General features: G+C 50.2%; 1 protein-coding gene across 1 annotated transcript in view; it reads left to right on the top strand.

Moving 5' to 3' along the window:
• Fam178b (family with sequence similarity 178 member B) overlaps positions 1–19,162 on the top strand; it is a 94,929-nt gene that overhangs the window by 5,330 nt on the left and 70,437 nt on the right. Inside the window, exons 4-5 of the mRNA XM_052192972.1 lie at positions 8,193–8,345; positions 16,584–16,689. Coding sequence (XP_052048932.1) covers positions 8,193–8,345; positions 16,584–16,689 — 259 coding nt within the window. The remainder of the gene's footprint in view (positions 1–8,192; positions 8,346–16,583; positions 16,690–19,162) is intronic.

Below are 19,162 nucleotides of genomic sequence, written 5' to 3'. Positions count from 1 at the left end.
GGCAGGCGGGTTTCTGAGGCCAGCCTGGTCTACAGAGTGAGTTCCAGGACAACTAGGGCTACACAGAGGAACCCTGTCTCGAATCCCCCCCCCCCAAAAAAAAGACTGGACTGTGAGCTGAGTCCAGTGCTCAAGGAGATGAAGAGAAGCCTGCTCTGAATGGACTAGAGGGAGTGGAGATCTCAGGCGAGAGCCCACCCCAGCTTCAATCTAGGAGAAGGGCTTTGCAGTCAAGAAAGCTGAGAGGGGTTGGAGGTCTGAAGAGCTCTTTGACATCAGACGTGGAGATGTAGAAGTTGGAGTTTGCCATGATGGGCTTTGGTCTGGCTTTGGTCTATTGGTTTCCTCACTGTGCTTCTGTATTAGTCAGGGTTCTCTGGAGTCACCAAACTTATGGAACAGCTCACGCCGCCGTGACAACAGCTCTGAAAGGAAGTCCCTAGTTAAGGCTTCTTTCATAAGAGTTGCCTTGGTCATGGTGTCGCTTCACAGCAATACACCAGTGACTGATATATTATGTACCTTAACCCTTTAGGGTTGCTGTGAGATAGGCATGGATAAATAGCGAAATCTGCTTTTCTGTTTTGTTTTGTTTGCTTTGCTTTTTCTTTGTTGAAGGTTTTCGTGTAGCTCTAGCTTATCCTGGAACTTGCTCTGTAGACCAGGCCATTCTCAAATTTAGAGATCTGTCTGCCTCCACCTCCACCTCCTTGATTTTTTTTTTTTTATTATTTTTATTTTTTTTTAAGTTTTTCGAAACAGGGTTTCTCTGTGTAGCCCTGGCTGTCCTGGAACTCACTCTGTAGACCAGGCTGGTCTCAAACTCAGAAATCTGCCTGCCTCTGCCTCCCAAGAGCTGTGAGCACCTCCGCCTCCTAAGTGTTGGGATTAAAGGTGTGCTCTGCCACACCCAGCTCTTAGAAATCTGCTTTCCATAGTGGATTCCAGAGACTGGGAAACTGAAGTCATGGCACCAGGTTCTGTGGAGAGCTCTGTGAAAGAAAGATAGCTAGAGTCTTGTCCGAGCTCTCTGACATGTTTTGGGTGTGTTTGGAGTTTTTCTTTGCGTTTCGGAGGACTTCGTGCATGCCAGGCACACATTCCTCCACCAAGCTCTGTCACCAGCCTGATATAGATCCCCAGCTCTATCCTACAGTGCCGATAATGGCAATCTGATTCATGGTCCACACACACAGGGAAGGCCCTGCCATGCTGGGGATTAGGATTCACTGTAGGTAATGTGGAAGGCCTTGTTCATCCATGTCTTTATCTGCCTATTCACTGACTCATTCTTTTGTCCATCCGTGTTCATTGTGGACTTGTACCAAGCCCTATGGCGGCCTTTGCTCCCAGCTCAGAAAGACAAACTGTAAACAAGACAAGGCTGATAGGAGAGGATAATATGGGAAGGAGGTACAAGGAATGCTGGGAAAGGAGTCATTGGGTGAGGGTTAGGAAAGGCCTTTCAGAAGGTGACTGTTAAGCAAATCTGAAAGCACTAAGAGCCAGACTTGGGACACAGGTCCGGGAACTAGAAGTAGGACTTGGTGGTCTTTGTTCCAAGTGAGCAGGCACCACTGATCTGACATATACCCGAATGGCGCCCTGCAAGGGCAGACTGTGGGACAGGGACAGAGAAGGGAGCCACGGGGTGGAGAGCATGTGTTGATAAAAATGAAAATGGTTCCTTTTCCTGGATTCACCCTGTAACACAGCAAACTTCTGAGTCCAGAAGATGGGTGGTTTCTCTCTATTGGGGATCAAACCAGGTGGTGTTCTCTGGAGTCTATGTACTGTCTACCTGGAGACCATCAGAACCACAGTGGGGACTCCATTCCGATGACAGCACCCAGCTCCCGCTCTAGACACCTGCCACAAGCCCTGGTGGTTTTACTTGTCCTTCTGACTGACTCAATATAAATTGGGGGATTCAGACACACAAGCCATTCCTTTGGGTCAGTGAATTTGCTAGGATAGTTCACAAGAATCAAAAGTACTTACATTGCTTCTCATAGAAGATACTAGGAAACCAGTAAAGAGACACATGAGTTTTGAGGAGGGGGCACAGAGCTTCCCCATTCCCTCTGGGCACACCACTGTTCAGAAACCTCCAATCTGGAAGCTATCTGGAAGCTCTCTGAAATCTGCCCTTTTGGATTTTTCTGGAAATTTCCTTGCCACAGGCATGATGGGGCTGCACAGGAAATAGCCACTGTGCCCACCTGTCCCGGGCCTTAGCGTCTGTCTGCAGCATTCCTTCCTCCGGTCATGAGTCCTCTACAGTGGGGGGGTATCTTATGACTGTCAAGTCAGGGAGATCAGAGGGAGACTCTACAGATTTAGGGAGTTTCTGTGACTTCAGGGCACCCCTTTGGGAAGGGGAGTTTTTTAGTCTCCATGGTTCCCCTGAAGGGGAAGGAGTTAACAAGGCAGAAAACATGGAAAACACAGACATTCGTATCATGGTATCATATGCAGTCCCTGCAGGTAATCCAGGAAAAATGATGCAGGTCAGAGCTACAGGCAGGTGGGAAGGGCAGGCAAGTGCAGGCTGCTTCTGGGAGAAGTGACAGTTGGCTGGAGAGTAGGAGAAAAGGAGAATCAAAGCAGGGACTCCAAGGTCTTGGGCCTGAGCAGCTGCAAAATCGGGACAAACTTTGTTTTTCTGTTTTGAAATAAGTCTCCCAGGCTGGCCTCAAACTTCATCCACCCAATCCTGCCTCCCAGTTTTTTGGGGGATTACAGGTGTGTTGGTGGTTTGAAGGAGGCTGACCCAATAGGCTCATATATTTGAATCTATATGAGCCTTTCGTTGGTGGAATGTTTGGGTAGAATTAAGAGGTGTGGCCTTGTTGGAGGAGGCATGCCCCCAGGGGTAGCTTTGAGGTTTCATAAGCCCATATCAGATCCAGTCTCTTCTGCCTGCTGCCTGAGGATTGTCATGTAAAGCTCCTCCCTAGCCCCACCCCTGCCTGCCTGCGTGATGTCATGCCCCCTGCCGTGAGGATAAAGAACTAGTGGTCCTCTGAAACTGTAAGCCTGCCCCAGTTAAATGTTGTGTATAAGAGCTGCTGTGGTCATGGTGTCCTCACAGCCATGGAACACTGACTAAGACAAGGCATGTGCCGTCACATGTAGCATGGAGAAAGATCCAGTGAGCAGAGGCTGGCTCAGAAGTAGAGTTACATAAGGAACTGTAGGTTCAAGTTCAGGTGGATGGCTAAGGCAAGGTTAGGAGTCACCACGAGCAGGTGATATTTAACAGCCTGTAAGAAGGCAGACATGACATCGCATACCTGTTATCTCAGAATTTGGGAGGCAGAAGCAAGAAAGTCACCAAAAGTTCAAGGCCAGCCAGGATTACATAGTATTTCCAGGGTTGTAAAGCAAGACCCTGCTCAAAAACAAAGGAACAGCATTGAAGCAAGATGAGATGGCATGGGGCAAGTGTAGCACATGAAGAGCCAGTGTCCAAGAGCTGAGGCCCATAGCTGAGACCGGAAACCGAAAAGACAACTGCGCATGCTGGGGCAGGCTGGGCCTGGAGCCAGCGCTAGTGGGCAGAGAGCAGGGCATCAGGAAATGCAGCAGCATGTAGCAGCACAACAGTGACTGCGACCTTGTCAAGAGCAGCTGTGTGGGAACAAGCCTGTCTGTGGAGCAGGTGGACAGGCCAAAGAGAACATCAGAAGGAGCTTAAGAGGAAAGTGGGGGCAGGACTTCAGGGCAAGAGGTTTGGATGACCAGTTGGTCAGTTTGTGGTGGTTGATGAATCATTTTGGTCTTAACATTCATGGGGACACTACAAGAAATGGGGAAGAAGCTGATGGTGGAAGACAGAATTGGTGTCTTATTGCTGTGGTGGGAGAGCCTGGGGACCATAATAGGAGGCAGATGGCAGGAGAGGGAGAGGGCTCCGGAGCCTTCCATGTTTGATGTCTGGGCATGGCTTTTGTGAGTCTGAGTGCACAGATTAGCCTCAGCCCAGGCGAGATGGCTATAGCTTTGACCATGCCCAGGGTGTGCTCAGGATAACACTGACATCCTTGGGGCTCTGTCTTTAGGATTCCCAAAGGAATCACACCATTTTAAGTTACCCAGGGATGATTTTAGGGTCTTTGTGGCTGGCCATTTGCCTTTTCCACAGTTTTTAAACAGTTTTTTTTTTCTTCTAGTACATAAACAGATAGTAAATGCTTTAGGCTTGGAGCCAGCCCATCTCTGGCATAGGGACTGGGCTCTAGAGTTACAGTTTCACAAAAGTTTCCTAAAGAAAGGTCCTCTGTAGGTAAGAGTTGAGTGGCAAAGCCTCACTGTGCAGCAGGTATACCTGGGTGTGGAAGTTGATCCCAGGCAGGCACTAGCCACCAGGCTGGCTGGTTTGGGCCCTGCCTCCTAACTGGTGTCATGCTTTGTTAGAGTAAAATAGGCAGTCTTTTCCCCATGCAGTGTGCCAAACACTAAGGCAAAAAATTTGCAAAACAATTTATTCCCCAGGTAGCCAGACTAAGGAGAGAGTCCCAAGTCTTTAACACACTGCCTCCCCAAGCAGGGCAAGGCAGGGTAGGATTGTAAGCCTGGTACTTGGGAGGTAGAGAGACAGGAGGGTCAGGACCTCAAGGTCAACCTTTACTATAAAACGAGTTCGGGTCAGCCTGGGTTAAATGAGATCCTGACTCAAAAAAAGAAAGAATGGGGCTGGGAGGTGGTGGTGGAGGCTGCGTGCACGCCTGTAATCCCAGCACTTGGGAGGCAGAGGCAGGCAGATTTCTGAGTTCGAGGCCAGCCTGGTCTATAGAGTGAGTTCCAGGACAGCCAGGGCTACACAGAGAAACCCTGTCTCGAAAAAAAAATAAAACTAAACAAACAAAAAACTCACATAAACAGACTTTGTCTAAAACAAGGTAGCCAGTAAGAACCAGCATCCAAGCTTGTCCTCTGATCCCCAGATGAACACAGGAGCGCACAAACACATACGTCATACAAAGTACACATAGAGACACTTACATTTTTAAAATTTGTATTACATTTATTTATTTGGAGTGGGGTGTGTGTGCCACAGCTCATGAGTTGTGGTCAGAAGACATTTGTAGGAGTTGATTCTCTCCTTCCCACCATGCGGCTCTCAGGGATTTTTCTTTTTCTGTCTTTCTGTCTGTCCGTCTGTCTGTCTTTCTTTTTTTCTTTCTGTCTGTCTATCTGTCTGTCTTTCTGTCCTTCCTTCCTTCCTTCCTTCCTTCCTTCCTTCCTTCCTTCCTTCCTTCCTTTTTTTTTTTTTTTTCCCCGAGACAGGGTTTCTCTGTGTAGTCCTGGCTGTTCTGGAACTCACTCTGTAGACCAGGCTGGCCTCGAACTCAGAAATCCACCTGCCTCTGCCTCCCAGAGTGCTGGGATTACAGGCATGCGCCACCACTGCCCAGCTGGCTCTCAGGGATTGAACTCAGGTCGACAAGTCTAACAACAAGTACCTTAACCCACTGAGCCATCTTGCTGGCCCAAAATTTCAAAAAAAGTTTTTGAAAATTCAGTAGTAAAAATAATTTTGCTGTCTTTGACCTATCTCAAAGCAAGTGAATACACACAGGATTGTGGAAGTCATGACTTAAAGGTCAGAAAATTCCACACAGAAAGGGAGCTGCGTGTGGTGTAGCTGCTTACAGCAGAAGGTGTTTGTGGCTTTGAAATCGTGGCTCATTTTCTGGGCACATGACATTCTCCAGTGGTGCTCTGAGAAGGACTCTCTAACAACAGCCACTTTGAGGTGGTGGTTTTGATGTCGGATCGTTGTGGTGTGATGGTTCAGTCTTACACTTTAAAATTAAAAATGACTCATTGGCATAGAAAAGCACCAACCTGTTCCATCTCTATGGGGCCAGAGGAAGTGGTGAGGGCCAGCAAGACAGTATGGGTGGGGGCTAGGCACCATCTGCCAGACAAGACGTCATGTGATTGCCACAACTGTCTGTGCTAGAGAGGACCCTGATCATCCCAAGCAGAGTGTGTGCTCATACACTTAGAATTAGCTCGAATCTCAACAGGATGACATCCTAAATTATCTCTTTCTTAAACTTAAAAGACCTTATGTGTGTGCTGAGATGGGCGGCGGGGGTGGGGGGGGACAGATATTTAAACCACAACGTGGCCTTTTATTCTCTGCTCTAGGCTACACAGGAAATCCCTAATTAGATGTGTGACAGTGTCTTGGAATCTCTAATGATACACATACATTACAGTTAGCATTACAAAAGTCCCTTTGAGTGATGGCTTGAGGAAAGGGCTAGGACCCACTATACAGATGAGCCTAGTTATTATTCATTTCTTAATAATTTTCACGTTTTTTTCTAGCTACAAAAGTAATAAAAGAAGCTATGATAGAACATGGTAATAGCAAGGACAGAACCAAGCAAGGTTATCTTACCATGTGTATGGTAGCCTTCAGGCTCTTTGTGAACCCACAGGGCCTGAGTCTCCGGGGCCACCATCCCTCCCACTCACTGTACCATTTCCCCCAGGACAGCCCTCAGGGTCTCTCCTTGGGTCACCTGGCCAGAAGAGTCAGGTCTACCAGGCTGACTGGCAAGTAGCAGGGCATGAGACCTCATGGCCGAGGCCAGCCAGCCAAACGCCCCAGATCCTGATAGGCTCCTAACTTTCTTTTTTCTTTTTTTCTTTTTTTGTGGATTTTTGGGTTTTCAAGACAGGGTTTCTCTGCATAGCCCTGGCTGTCCTGGAACTCACTCTGTAGATTAGGGTGACCTCGAACTCAGAAATCCACCTGCCTCTGCCTCCCAAGTGCCGGGATTACAGGCGTACGCCGCCGCCGCCACCTGGCGGCTCCTAAGTTTCTACTCCTCAAACAGCACGAGTGGTTGGGATGCCATGGGCTCCCTTCTAGGTGGAGAAGGGAATGTAGCTTGTGTAGCTTGTTTCTGTCATCGGTGTCGATGTCTTTTATTGCTAAAATACCAAATGGAAGATGGCTTTTAAAAGCACACAGGCGTCTGTCTCCCTCTCCTCCCCACCTAAGTCTGTTCAGAAGGGTTGTAGCTGGGAATATCAGTGATGGGGCGGGGTGGAAGCTCTTGGGTCCAAGTACGTTATGTTCTGCATGTGTGTGTAGATGTTGTCCCTTATCTGGTTTCCCTTTTGTTTCTTTTGGTAACTGTAGTCAACTGCCGCCTGAAAATGCTAAATAGAAAATTCCCAAACAAACAGTGCATAAGGTGTGTGAGTGAAGCTTGCGGTCTTCTCCTTCACACCCAGGACACTCATTACCCCTTTGCCGTTTGGGTCCACACTGAGCGTGACACCCTCCATTATCCACCTGATTGACAGATGAGCCGCCACAGGATCAACGCACATGGTAAAGTCCTGCCTGCTGTGCTTACTGCAGTCCCAAAGCACTGAGTAGTGGTGCAGGAAACAGAAATGCAGCAAAAGGCTGGAAGGTACTTCCTGTAAGGGAAGGGAACAGTTAAGGAGGGGAAATTGTCTGCTGCCTTTTGCCAGAATCTAAAAAAAACAGATCTTCCATCTACAAAGCTGTGGAAAAGGAAAAACAATTGGTGTGTTTTCCTGTCACAGTTCAAACTGCATAAGTTACAGCCATGGTGTGTGACAAGAATTTGGTTGGGACAATACATTATATTATATATGACTCAATACTAGCTGCAGTTACAGGCATCTGTTCAGGAGCTTGGATCCACTGAGAGAGGACATGCACACGCACTCTTGGCCCACCCTAGTCCTCCTGGTGCTCCTCCCAGCAGTGCGTCGGGACTGGCTGTCAGTGTCAGTCAGTTGTGTAGACTCAGCTGGGTCTCAGGCCTGACCTTGTGTCTTCCTTGCCATCTTGAGTCGATGGATCATGACAGAACTGCAGAGTCCCTTCTTCTCCTTGGCTCTCCACCTGCCTGTGTGCGCAGGGCAGCTCCTAACTGGCTGACAGATCGGGGTCTGCATCTCAGCAGGCTTCTTGGGCGGTTGTCCTCATAGGTTCTGGAGCGACGGTCACTGGCCCCACTACCATAGAGTTACACACTCAGTGCCCTGTCAGCTGGTGCCTCCTCAGTTCTTCCCAGACACTTGCCTGGCCCTGGCTACACAGCCTCTGTCCCTCTTCCCCTTACCACCGTAAAGGCTGCTACAGAGCCGGGCACACCCTAACCCTGCCCTTCCCCTTGCCTTGCCAGGATGCTGGTGGAGAAGTTCTCCGTGTCCCTGCAGGTCATCTCAGCAGTGCATCCAGGTGAAACTGTCTTCCTGCCTCGGCGGCACCCTAAGCCTTGCTTCCTGGACGTCTCTAGTCTAAAGCCGCACAGCCCATTGGAAGAGCTGTTCCTCAGGTGAGCACACTAGGCCTACTATCTTATGTGAGCTTGGCACAAGATAGAATCATTTTGGAAGAGGGAACTTCAATTGAGAAAATACTCCCACCAGATTGGCCTGTGAGCAAGGCTGTGGTGAATTTTCTTTCTCCCTCCCCCCCCCCCCCACAGGGTTTCTCTGTAAAGCCCTGGCTGTCCTGGAACTCACTCTGTAGACCAGGCTGGCCTCGAACTCAGAAATCCGCCTGCCTCCGCCTCCCAGAGTGCTGGGATTACAGGCATGCGCCACCACCCTGAATTTTCTGATTGATGATTGATGTGGGAGGGCCCAGTCCACTGTGGGTGGTACCACCCCTAGGCAGATGATCCTCAGGGCTACAAGACTGCAGGCTGAGCAAGTCACTGGGAGCAAGTCAGTCAGCAGCACCCCTCCATGGCCTCTGCATCAGCTCCTGCCTCCAGGTTTCTGTCCTGACTTCCCTCAGTGGTGGACTGTGACCTAGAAAGATAAGATGGACTAAGCCTTTTTCTCAAGTTGTTTATGGTTATAGCATTTTATCACAGTGAGAGAAACTGACTGACACACAGGGAGCACAGGAGAACAGTTCTGTTCTAGGGACAGGGGCCACTCATATCTGAACATGCAAAGCAGTGTTCTGAACCACATGGATATGTAGCCTTTTATGAGCAAAGGTGGTCGTGTTCGCTACTTTTATGTCCCCTGCAACTGGAATAAAACAACAGATTGGTGTTCATGAAAGGAAGTCAGGGCAGGAGCTGAAGCAGGGCCACAGAGGACGCTGCTCACTGATTTGCTCCCAGGATCATTCATGTCAGTCACCATGCTTACGTGCCTAGGAATGATGCTGCCCACAGTGGCCTGGGCCTCTTACATCCATTAGTAATCACGACAATGTCCCACAGACTGGCCCGCAGCTGATCTGAGGGTAGTAGTTCTTCAGCTGAGTGCCCTTCTTTGTGGGTGTGCCAAGTTGACAACCAAGATTATCTGTCACAGTAACATGGTCACGCATGTCTTGTAGAAAATTTACTAATTTAGATATACAAACTCATTTTAATTGAAAGATTTAAGTGTGTGTGCGTGTGTGTGTGTGTAAATATATGCTATGTATGTGCAGTGCCTCAGGAAGCCAGAAGAGAGTGTTGGATCCCCCAGGCCCAGCAGTTGCAGGGGCTGGGAAGCAACCTTGGGTCTTCTGGAGGAGCAGAAGGTGGAATAAACCTTTTCCTCCTCACAAGCACATGCTCTTAACCACTGAGCCCTCTCTCCGGCCTTTGGAAGCATACGCTTTGTAAAAGCCTACATTATAGGAAACATGAGGTCATGCATTTATGTGTTCACACTGCCTTGTCCTCCTCCACACCACAGTTCCAGAGACTGTCCTGAGCCAGACTCCTCATGTGTGGCCTGGGGATCTTGTCTCAGTTAGCACTGAGGCCACACAGCATGGGCCTCAGTGCCTATGACGGTCACTCCTCCCTACAGCAGGGCCCTTACCCGGAGTTATAATGGGTCAGATCCCTCCAGACAGAGAAGGACGCGTGTATTTGCTGGGATACTGTGTCTTCAGTCTGAGTGACATCAATATAGAAAAGCCACCCCAGCCAGAGGCATGCCTGATAACAGCAGGGACAGCGCCTGGCTCCTCCTCTGCGGGGAGTAAACTCCTACTCATTTCATGGAACCGGTTACCACAGTCATGCCCCAACCCTTGGCAGTCATGAGCTCATGTCCAAGAACAAAAGAAAGATAAGGAGACTTCAGAGCAGTTGCTATCTGCCTGGTACACCTATGGGCTGGTGACTTCGATGGAGACCAAATGGATAGAGAAAAGGTCCCCACTGCCCACCACTCCAAGCACAGCATGAGCCATCTCAGCTTTAAAGATTACCAGTAGTATTTGGATGTTTCTGTTAAGGTTTTTAAATTTATATTTATTCATTATATATATATATATATATTAATATACATCTACACATACACATATATAAGTCTTTTGCCTGCATGTATGTCTGCACATGCCTGGTTCCCTGGAGAACACTGATCTCCTACGTAGTCATGAATGGTTGGGAGCTACACATGTGTGCTGGGAACCTAGCTGAGGTCCTCTGCAAGAGCAGCAAGTGCTCTTAACCATGGAGCCACGCTCTAGCCTCTCTGCAGGCGTCTCTTCTGCCCTGATGCTTGCAACCGTATGTATCTGAAGGTTGAATGAACAGTGTGACCTGCCTCCACAGACCCACTGTTCACAGACTCAGCCAGGATCTTGTTGTTCCTGCCTAACAACATTCTACTTGGTGATGCTGTTGCCCCTAAGAATAGTAGCTTTGTATCTTTACTGGTGTTCAGAGTTTGAGTGACTTATGTGTGTATGGAGGTCAGAGGACAATGTCTGAGAGTTGGATCTCGCCTTCCACATGGGTCTGGGAATTGAACTCAGGTCATCAGGCCTGGCAGCAAATACTGTTTCCACTGTAGCCATTAGCTGGCCTACACGTGCTTACAGGTCATTCTGATGGTGTCAGAACAACGGCCAAGAATTGCAGTCTGACCATGCGATGCCACCATAACAAATTCCACGTTGGTCCGGTGCCCTGGCACCCATTTTCTTAGTCTTTTGGAAACATACATTCCTTTCAGCTTTTCTCTGTTGTACATAATGCACCAATATCTAAATGTCTAGGTGTCACTACCTGCAGCATGAGATTATGAGGTGTGCATGTGAGCTCTGACAAAGATTCACCCTACCCCAGTAAAGAAAGGGGCCAAATAAGGGAGTGATAAAAGGCAGAAGGAAGGAAGGGGCCAGCCCAGGGACAGGGACAGCGACTGGCTGAGAGTGGGCAGGCTGGGTGTCAGGAGAGAAAGGAAGGGTGCCTTAGTACCAGGGTGTGTGTGTGTGTCTGCGTGGTGGTAGGGGGCATGGCTGGGGGGTGAAGGGAGTGTGGGGGGTGTTGGTACCACCAGCAGATATCTGCCTCTAACAGGCTGACTGGAGGCAGGAAGTATTTGACAGATGAGATGACCTGTGGAGCAGTGACCTGGGATCAGAGCTGCCCTGCTAAAGAGGGCCAGGTGTCTGCCCTGCTTCCCTAGAGGAAGAATTCAGCCCCTCCTCCCTCAGATATGCTAATAAGCAGTAGATGCCGAGCCTCAGATTAGTGGTGCTGATCTCACTTTGATTTCTGAGACATGCCCTCAGTGACACCTCAGTGTCAGTGTGTATGTAAGGAGGCGGGGCACGGGATAAGGGCCACTTCCCTATCGTCTTCTAGTCTAGGTAGAAGAGTGGGAACAATAGCCATTCAATCATGACCCTGTGGTATTAGCCAGAAACATGACCTCAGAGCAGCAGCTCTCCACCTTCCTAATGCTGCAACCCTCCCTTTGATACAGTTCCTCGTGCTGTGGTGACCCCCACCATGAAATTACTTCGTTGCTACTCCATAGCTGTAATTTCACTACTGTGATTTAATAATAATGTAAATATCTGATATGTGAGCTCCCTGGGGGTCAGAACCCACAGGCTGAGAACAGCTGCCTAGAGGAAGGTGGACGATTAGGAGGTCTTTCCATACAGTCGACCCTGGGCCCCCAGACTGGCTCAGCCAGATAAAGACACTTGTGGTGAGCCTGCTGAGACAGACTCGATCCCTAGAACCCAGTGAAGGACAGAACCAGTTCCCAACAGTTGGTCTCTGACCTTTAACGTCAGGTCAGAACTCTGGTGTACATGTACTGTACTAATACATTGCACATGCACACTCGCACACACATATATACACACAGAATCTAAAGTTAATGTGTTGTGAACTGACAAGTAATTTTTCAAGTTGCTCTCCTATATTTTTAAACATTTTTGTTCAGTTAGCAGGTATCACGGTAGCCCTTAGAGAAGGGGGAGCAGGTGCTGGGGTTTTGGCAGGAAGGGGCTTGTTCCTTTTTATGTTTTGTTTTTTCAGGTTTTTTTCTGAGACAGGGTTTCTCTGTGTAGCTCTGGCTGCCCTGGAACTTGCTCTTTAACCCAGGGTAGCCTCAAACTCATAGCAATCTGCCTGCTTCTGCCTCCTGAATGCTGGGATTAAAAATGTATACTACCATTACTGAGTTCGAGGTCAGCCTGGTCTGCAGAGTGAGTTTCAGGACAGCCAGGGCTACACAGAAAAACCCTGTCTCGAAAAAAAAAAATGTATACCACCACTGCCCAACAGATGCTGGAGTTTGTTTGTTTGTTTAAATACTTCTTAGAGTTACCTCTGTACCTTTCCCTGAAGGGAGAAATTTTTTCCCTCTGAGGAAAGTGGCAATGTTGTTGAAGGCCAAGCAAGCCATCCTTCTGGAATAGCAGGGCAAGGCGCCGCTCTGCCTCTAGGTCTGGCCAGCCTCGTGCAGGAATGCTGCCCTGGGTCCCACCACACAGAGGGAGCTGCCCCCCTTTCCCCCAGCCTCCCATTCTCTCTCTGGATCAGCTCCCTGTGAGGAAAGTAATGTCTCAGCCACAGGCATCGGTTCCCAGGGTTCTAGGAGCCAAAGCTTGTTTCCTCCTTCATTGAGAGCAGTTGAAAGGAATTTTGATCTTCCCGAATAGAGGACTCTGGAGGGCATCAGACTAGATTGGAGGCCTGCGTGCTGTACCTACTCCCAGATATGCCTACTCCCAGGAAGGTAGACGCTGCCTCCCCAGCCCCTGCAGTGTTCACAAGGATGTAGGGTGTGTGTGTCTGTGTCTGTCTGTCTGTCTGTTTGTCCATCCGTCCTAGTGTGAGGCAAGCGAAATGTCAGGAAACCCAGGCTCAGACTGGACTTTCCTTTGTGACTATTACAGGATTGGGAGGAAGCCCGAGATGGGTGAATCTGAACTTATTCAACATGTAGCATCTGTGTTCCCCTGACAGCCCACAGCCCAGCCTCCTGTTTTGTTGTGTGCACCTTTCCTAGAAGAGAGTTAGCTATGGAAGGTAGAGCATCCTGCTCATGACAGATGCCACCCCCCAAGGGGAAGCAACAAAGCTAGACCACTTTGCTGGCAGACCTGGGCTTCTTTTTTTTTTTTTTTTTTTTTTTTTTTGGTTTTTGTCGAGACAGGGTTTCTCTGTGTACTCCTGGCTGTCCTGGAGCTCACCCGGTAGACCAGGCTGGCCTCGAACTCAGAAATCCACCTGCCTCTGCCTCCCAGAGTGCTGGGATTACAGGCGTGCGCCACCACTGCACGGCCCAGACCTGGGCTTCTGATGGGGTATACCACACCACCACTCTTTAAACAAAGGAGAAGAAAGCAGGGCACAGCAGACATGCCCACTGTTATTCATTCTCTTCTGTCTGGGCATTTGATTGAAACTTTGCATCTGACAAATTGGCCATGGCCCAGAAAGTTGTACTGTATAAATAGTTCCCCTGGGTGTTTATCCGTCTACTGTCCCTGGGATTCACATGCCATTTAGAGACTCTTCCCAGTGGGGCTGCTGCCTGTACAGTGGACTTGCAGGCAGAAGCTGCAAGACTCTTCTTAGACACTCCAAGGAGGCCGCGGCTTTGTTCAGAAGCCCACCCTGTGAACCAAAGCAAGCTGGTCCCACATTTGTTGTCTGCTGGCGCTTCTCTCTCTCTCTCTCTCCCCTCTCTCTCTCTCTCTCTCTCTCTCTCTCTCTCTCTCCCTTTCTCTCAGCTGACTTTCTGCCTCCCTCCCTTCTGTTGCAGCAGGCAGTGAGGAAACAGATCTCTGCCCTCTGTCATAGCTGTGATGGCTGGGGATTAGCAGGGTGGCTGTGCCCCACCCTCTCATTCCCAGTCATAGCTGAGGACCTTCCACTGACCCTTTTCTTCACTGGAATCCTGGGGATGACAGCTGGGTGCTTCATGCTCAGCCTGCACTGTGTGGCATCTGCTGTCCCTCCCTTCTCCAGAGTCTCTGACATTCTCAAGCTAATTTTTGACCTTGGCATTGGCAAAAACTTGAACTTGGACCCAGCATCAGGTGTTCTTTTTTTTGGGGGGGCGGGGATGTTTTGAGACAGGGTTTCTCTGTGTAGCCCCGGCTGTCCTGGAACTCACTCTGTAGACCAGGCTGACCTCAAACTCAGAAATCTGCCTGCCTCTGCCTCCCAAGTGCTGGGATTAAAGGCGCACTGCCCGGGTGTATCAAGTGTTCTTATTTGGGGTTTTTGTTAAAGTTGTTTAATTGTTTAATTATATTTGTATGTGGGGTGTGTGTTCATGTACCACAGCAATCTAGTGGAGACCAAAGAACTGCTTTCGGGAGTCAGTTCTTCCCTACCGTACTGGTCCAGGAATCAGATTGGATTGTCAGGCTTAGCAGCAGGCGTCTACCAGTTGAGCTATCACCGGCCTGGAATCAGTGCTCTTGCTGTGGAGATTGGACACTGGCTCTTATGCATCTGACAACTGACTGTGCCGCCCAAGGTTCTGAGGGTTCCTGGCATAGCTTCCTCTTTGTCCCAGGCCTCCATCCATGCCAGGAGTGTGATGGGGTCTGTCCTTCTCTTTAGCCAGTGTCTGCATTGGGCCCTCTCACATCCAGAGACCCACACTCGCTCACTCCCCAGTTGCCCTCGCTTCTTGGAGCTCACTTAGCGGGACACCTAGAAAGCCATGTGCTGCAGTGCATGCACTATGGGGCAAGGCCTCTGGCTCCCTGGCTCCTCGCCTTATGGATGAAATCGACCTCAACAGATGAGCTTGCAGGCCGCTCTCATTTCTCCAGCAGGAAGCGCACTGGGAAGCCAGAGGAGCAGAAGGAGACACAGTGACACTCCCTCAGAGCAGCAGTTGAAAATGTATTGCTCCAGGCCAGCGGGAGCCTGTTCAGTTGGTTCCCCCACTGAGCGACTGGCAGGGTGCCCCACCCCAGCAGAATGCCAGAGCTAGTATCTCCCAGACCCCCCACCAGCTCCCCGATTTCCAGTGGCCTCCACACATGCTTCTAGCAGGTCCTGTCAGTGTGCAAGCACTCAAACTTCATTGACTAGGGGGTGCCATTCCTTTGCCGTGCCAAGAAAGCGTCTTTGTGACAGGCACCTGGGGTGGGACCGGTGCACACACAGGGAAGTCTGTTTCACAGTAGTTAACCCATCATGAGCACAGGCACAATGTCTCTTTCTCTTCCAAATTTAAATTACTTTAAAATATATATAATTTGTAAATGGCCTGGACAGGCTCAGAGAGACAGCAGCTTGGCTCAGGAAAATCTTGGTTTTGGAGCATTCTGTTCCTGGCAGATGGCAGTATGATGTCCTTTTCAGAAAAGGAATAGGCTACAGAGGGCTGGCCAGAGAGGACTGGGACACAGGATGCTGTCCGAGTATTCACTTCGTGGTTTCATTTCCTGGAATCCAAGTTGGCCATCTTTGGGCTCTAATTCTTTAGAGAAGAAGCACAAAATGCTGAAAGGGTGGAGCACCCTTCCGAAGATGACAGAGTCCAATGTAGCCTTCCAAACCTACACATGCCACACCACATGCTAACTCCTCAAGACGGGGACCGGGTGGGGCGGGGGTGTCCTGCAGGTCAGGGTGACCTGTCAGAACTTATGACCCTGCCAGCAGCCTGTTCTAACAGGGTGCAGGACTGCACACATAGGCTCTGTTTAAAGCCCCGTTGCTGGCCTGAGCATGCACATGCACTCCTGGGATGGGTGCAGCCGGCACAGTGGTAGAATCTTCATGGAACCCTTCCTGGGTGTTTTCTTCTGAGAAGCCCCAGTTCTGGGCCTCATTCTGTTATTTTCCCATCCTCTCAGGTGTCCCCTCTGTGTCAGAAAAACACGAGATGAGGCAGAAACGCTGTGTAACTGGACCCAGAGACACAGGTGCCCATGGGTAATCCTGTCCACCCTTTGCAGCCGGAGCCCCAGAAGGTGCCTCGGGCACAGATGCCTTGCCCTAGTTTCTCTTACCTGGCCTGGGTCCTTATCTTGGTTTTTCTTTGTCATGTAACAAGGGCAAAAATACTAGTCAGGTGTGGGTTCAAAGCACCATGAAGTGCTCTGAGCAGCTTTGGAGACAACCAACTATTCTGATGATGTCACGACTAATTTTCTCTTTCCCATGATACTTCAGGCCAAGAATTCTAAAAGTACCTTTGTCCTCAAAGTGTACCTGTGTGCCTCATGGCTTTCTCTTGAAGCAGAGGTGACTCCAGCAAGGCCATTGAGCCCGGCTGGCCAGAGCGCCTCTGCTGAGGGAGGCTACCCTAACCTAATTGCCCTGGCCCCACAGGTCCTCACTGCCAGAGCAGCTCTCCTTCCTGCACAATGGCCTCCTGAGCAACCTCTACCTGCACGCTGCTGATTGCCCTCGGCCTCTGCTGCGGTGGCTATTCCAGGTGAGAAACGCAGGCCTGCCGCTAGGTGGCGGGAATGAGGCAGCCCCGTAGCCCAGGCAGACCAGGGTCGGCTTGCCTGGGTCCTCATCTCATCGTGCCTTGGATGCTTCTGATCTAGAGGATGGAGGAGGGCTGGCAGGGATTGATCACCATAATGCCAGATGTGCCAAAGTCAGGGAGCTTCAGGAGCCTGGTTAGCCCAGAAATGGAGACTGCCTGGAAGTGTCTGTTCAGCACCCCCAGACTGTGTATCTCTAGGGTATTCCTATGCTACTGGGGTGTGGCTTTCCTGGGGTTCCTAATAGGCTTAGAACTGAGTAACTGGATGCATTCTATTCAACCAGAGAGTCTGTCTCTGTCCTGAGCACCATCCCCTTTCTTGCAGTCACAGTTGTGACTGGATCATCCCAGGAACACAGCTGGAGGGGCTGCCAGGCCCTCTACAGCATTGGAGGTTGGGGCTCATGAGTTTACTGTTATAGACTCTCTGGGGTTTAAGGGTTTGCTGCTCTCTATGAAGCTGTAGGTGGTCTGGAAACTTAAAGAACAGCTGCTCCCTCTGCCCCAAGTTCCTCCCTGGAGGAACATTTTGCCTTGAGGCAACACACCTTCTGCCTGAGAATATAAACGTCTGGCAGGTAAGAGGCTAGCAGATAGCCCAGGACCTAATGCTGCCATCCAAATGTCCTGCCTCTGCCTCTGCCTTGCCTTGGCCCCTGCCTAGACCTGTCCCTGTCTGGGAATACTGGTCACAAGTTCCAGCTGGTACCAGAGCTGCCAGTTGGGGCCTGGAGCCCGCCCAGCTGTCAGTCAGGGCTAGCATGCCACGCAGATTGTTTAGACTTCTCAAGCCTGGCCGTCCAGATGGAGCTCACTCTGCACCCTCTCAGGACCCTTGCGATGCTCCTGTCCTGGAGCAGAAGGACACTGCACCCCTGGAACCCTTGCACATTGCTGTACCCTCAGTCCCTCCCCCAGTTCCTGGGGTGGGAAGATTGGGCCTGCAGGGCAACTAGGAGCCAGGAACAGTCAAGCTATTATTCTACACCCGTAGTGTGCTCTCTCTCTGCTCCTTCCACAGAATATGACAAAATGCACAATTGGCCATTGGGAGGCACAAAGAACCCCTCTCAGACATCGCCCACAGAGGATCCTTGTGTGACCCTGACAGAAGTGTCCTCCCTTCTCGTAGCTCAATCTCCCCTAGAGTTTGAAACCCAGGCCATGGACGTACAGAGAGGTCTCCCCCAGCTCCTGTGCAGTGTCCATTGGACAGTGTACAGAGAGGCACACAGGGCAGCAGAGTCTGGGCCTAGCCTCAGGCGCAAGCTCAGGCTCTGCCACTCTCCTGCTTGCCCTGCAGGAGTGCTGAGACTTCTGCATCAGCTCTGTATGGTGCAGTCAACAGTCTGCTGTGGGTTAAGCCAGAAAGTCCTACAGCCTGTCTGCTCCTTAAACCTGTCTCCTCGCCCAGATCCCCAGCTCTGCTCGGGATTGGGCAAGGAACAGCTGCTGCTCTGTCGGACTACTGAGGACAGAAAGCACTGGGGTTTCCCTAAAGCCACTGCAAGGGATCCTTACTGGGAAGTCGACATGGCTAGGCCTCAAGAGGGGGAGGGTAGACACTCAAGGCACACTTGTTCTCTTCCCCAGGAGCATGGCCATGTAAGGCCAGGCCCCACTGGACTTCTGATTGGGAACTTCTGAATGGACTTCTAACCTGGTCCAGGCAAAGCAGCTAGACTAGACAAGCCACAGGTTGTCCAGCCTACTTGGGGTCCATTCTAAATGAGGAATGAGCATTAGATCTTACCACCTCTGCTCCGTTGACACCCCATTGGTCCTGTTGTCACTGGACTTGGTGGCCCTGGCCTTGCCTCTTCCTTGCTCCAGGGACTCTTATAGGCATGCTGCACACAGCAGGCAAACAACCAGGCCTGGGCACTCTCAACTTACCGAGCCAGAAGCTGAGCAAATGACTCACTGCCCCTGGTTCCCCAGCGGCCTCCTATTGTGTGTGGTAGGGGGTGGAGAGTATGGTGGGGATATGTTCTGGAACAAGGAGCATAGAGGATGAGCCCTTAGACCCCAGTGCTGGCCTAGAGAGGACCACACCTGGAGCCAGGCACAGCCTGGGTGATCAGAGTGAAGTACAGAGTCCCACTTAGCTCGTGGCCTCCAGCTGTATGGCCCTGGGCAGGGTGCAGGGAGTCTTGACATCTGTAAAGCAACCATCATGACAGTATCATCCACCCCACTGACTTGGAAGCATTAAAATGAGTCCTATTTAACACAGTATGAAGCTGTTAGTGCTGCAAACCTAGAATCCCAGCACTTGGGAGGAAAAACCAGGAGTTCAAGGTCACCCTTAACTATTCAGTGGCTTGGCTACATGAGATCCAGCCTCAAAGAACCAAAATAAATAAACGAATAAATAAATGTATTAAGTTTTGCTACCATTACTTGTAATAAA

The sequence above is a fragment of the Apodemus sylvaticus genome, chromosome 9 (genome assembly GCF_947179515.1).
Source record: "Apodemus sylvaticus chromosome 9, mApoSyl1.1, whole genome shotgun sequence".
Lineage (NCBI taxonomy): Eukaryota > Metazoa > Chordata > Mammalia > Rodentia > Muridae > Apodemus > Apodemus sylvaticus.
The sequence above is the reverse complement of the archived record's forward strand: the minus strand, read 5'-3'. Positions and strand labels throughout refer to the sequence as shown.